The 2508-nt window shown below is 56.6% G+C and overlaps 1 protein-coding gene across 1 annotated transcript; it reads right to left on the reverse strand.

Annotated features, from left to right (window-relative positions):
• Positions 1–414: 414 nt before the first annotated feature.
• Positions 415–2499, reverse strand: LOC114923744 (leucine-rich repeat transmembrane protein FLRT1-like; the record flags this gene model as incomplete). The annotated part of the gene is made up of 2 exons (XM_029287089.1): positions 415–585; positions 2059–2499. Coding segments are annotated over 2 exons (612 nt in total), but the record flags the coding sequence as incomplete, so codon positions are not given.
• Between the last annotated feature and the right edge of the window lie 9 nt (positions 2500–2508).

Raw genomic sequence — 2508 nt, forward strand, 5'->3', positions numbered from 1 at the left:
GCACTTCCCCCCTCCCCCCAGGAAGAGAAAAGAGTGAGATTTGGGTCAGGATGAAACGTAGAGAGAAGGAAATGGAGGAGGGGGGAAAGGATAAGGATAAGGGACCCTATAGGTATAGGTATGGGCTCTGACAGCATTATCATAACCCCACCACATGGTGGAGAGGATAACAAAGCCCCTGTGCCAGGTAGGGCTACAGCTGGTGGACTCGGTCTCCCCCTCTGCCCTCTCCCTTGGGGTCCGGGAGGTGGCAGTGTTAGCAAGAAGCAGCCCAGCCCAGGGCACTCTTTGCTGGGTCTCAGCGGGCGGGCGTGTCACAGGGCAGGGGCTCCTGTGGGAGAGACGGCAGGGCTCCCTCTCTGCCCCAGGACTTCACTTCCTCCCTTGCCTGGCCTTGACGTGCACCAGCCTTACTGGCCTGCAAGGCAGCTGGACCGGCTCCGTGGCTTTGTGGAGGGCGTATGCCAGGCGCCCCAAGACGGCCGCGCAGAAGATGCTCACGGAGAGCATGGAGAGATACAGCAGGAGGAACACTGGGCAATACCGGTAGTCGGAGCTCAGCAGGAGACCCCAGGCCTGGTGCTGCTGGGGCGGAAGGGCAGGCCGGCTGGGGGAAAGGGGGCTGCCAACACTCCGGGGCAAAGGGGGGAGGGAGGAGGAAGGGCAAAAGGGCTGATCTGCTGCAGATGGCAGTGCCAGGGCTGAGCCTGCAACGGGTGTCTGTGCCAGCGTCGCCCCGGGGGCTGTGGTGCTGGGCACTGTCAAGGCTTGCCTGGTCAGCAGGCCTGGAGCCGGAGGTCTGGAGCTACAGATGGATGACGTGGTGATCACAGGAGGGTGGGTGGGTGGATCCTGGCTTTCTGTGGATCTCTTGGAGACTGTAAACTGTTCATAGAGTGTTGCTGAGCTGACGTTGGTCAGAGCCGTGGGGGGTGCCTTGGTGGGCATGCCCCAGGGTGCAGTGGCTTCCGTGGCTGTGGCTTGAGTATCTGTGGATGTCATTTCATGGGCTGTGGAAAAAATCTCAGTTGTGGCATCTTCGGTTGTGGTTAGAGGACTCATGGAAGTTGTGTCTTGAAGGGTTGTGGAAGGCAATTCAGGGACAGGTGTGGCTTCCGTGGTTGTGGCTGGAGTATTTGTGGACATCGTTTCATGGGTTGTGGAAGAAATCTCAGAGACAGTTGTGGCATCTTCGGTTGTGGTTAGAGAACTCATGGAAGTTGTGGCTTGAAGGGTTGTGGAAGGCAATTCAGGGATAGTTGTGGCTTCTGTGGTTGTGGCTGGAGTATCTGTGGACGTCATTTCATGGGCTGTGGAAGAAATTTCAGTTGTGGCATCTTTGGTTGTGGTTAGAGAACTCATGGAAGTTGTGACTGGCAATTCAGGGATAGTTGTGGCTTCTGTGGTTGTGGCTGGAATATCTGTGGACGTCATTTCATGGGCTGTGGAAGAAATCTCAGAGACAGTTGTGGCATCTTCGGTTGTGGTTAGAGAACTCATGGAAGTTGTGGCTTGAAGGGTTGTGGAAGGCAATTCAGGGATAGTTGTGGCTTCTGTGGTTGTGGCTGGAGTATCTGTGGACGTCATTTCATGGGCTGTGGAAGAAATCTCAGTTGTGGCATCTTTGGTTGTGGTTAGAGAACTCATGGAAGTTGTGACTGGCAATTCAGGGATAGTTGTGGCTTCTGTGGTTGTGGCTGGAATATCTGTGGACGTCATTTCATGGGCTGTGGAAGAAATCTCAGAGACAGTTGTGGTTAGAGAACTCGTGGAAGTTGTGGCTTGAAGGGTTGTGATGGCAGAGGTGGAACCCTGGGTGGGGGCCAGGGAGGAGCTGGGGGGTGGGGGCTGGGTGCTCGTGGGGGCAGTTGTGGGCCACGTCCTGCTGGTACTCGTGATTTGTGTGCTCTTAGCAGGATGGGTTTGAGGAGCCGGGGCCGAGGTCTGAGATGGTGGGCTGGTCTCTGGCAGCGTGGTGGACCGAGCTGAGGCACCTGCTGTGCTTCCCCTGGTGGGGGTGGCAGATGGAGAAGCAGGGGCGGCTTTGAAGGTGGTTACAATGGGTGCGGTTGTTGTTAAACAGAGCAGCTGGTCTTCTGACAGTGAGCTTACTGCTTTCCCAGCCAGGTCTTCGGGGCTCCTACAGATGATCTTCCTGGCGTCCTTTATTATTTTGGCGTTATTGTGTATCCACTGATGAAGATAGAGGAGGCGGCAGTCACACCTCCACGGGTTGTCCCCAAGATGCAGGGCCGTGAGCTTCCCCAGGGGGTCGAAGTGGCCCGTGGGGATGGTCTCCAGAAGGTTCCCTTGAAGCTTGAGCGTGGTCAGGGACGGGAGGGAAGCGGCTTCCAAATTCTCCAGGGAGGAGATCTTGTTCCTGCTGAGGTCCAGCTCCTTGAGCAGCCCCATGGGCCCCAAAGGCGGGAGGGCCTTCAGGTGGTTGGAGGCCATCTTCAGCTGCTTCACGTTTCTCAATCCACGGAAGATCTCATCTGGGAGAACTTC

The sequence above is a fragment of the Protobothrops mucrosquamatus genome, unplaced genomic scaffold (genome assembly GCF_001527695.2).
Source record: "Protobothrops mucrosquamatus isolate PMUCROS unplaced genomic scaffold, P.Mucros_1.0 scaffold10091, whole genome shotgun sequence".
In the NCBI taxonomy this organism is placed as follows: domain Eukaryota; kingdom Metazoa; phylum Chordata; class Lepidosauria; order Squamata; family Viperidae; genus Protobothrops; species Protobothrops mucrosquamatus.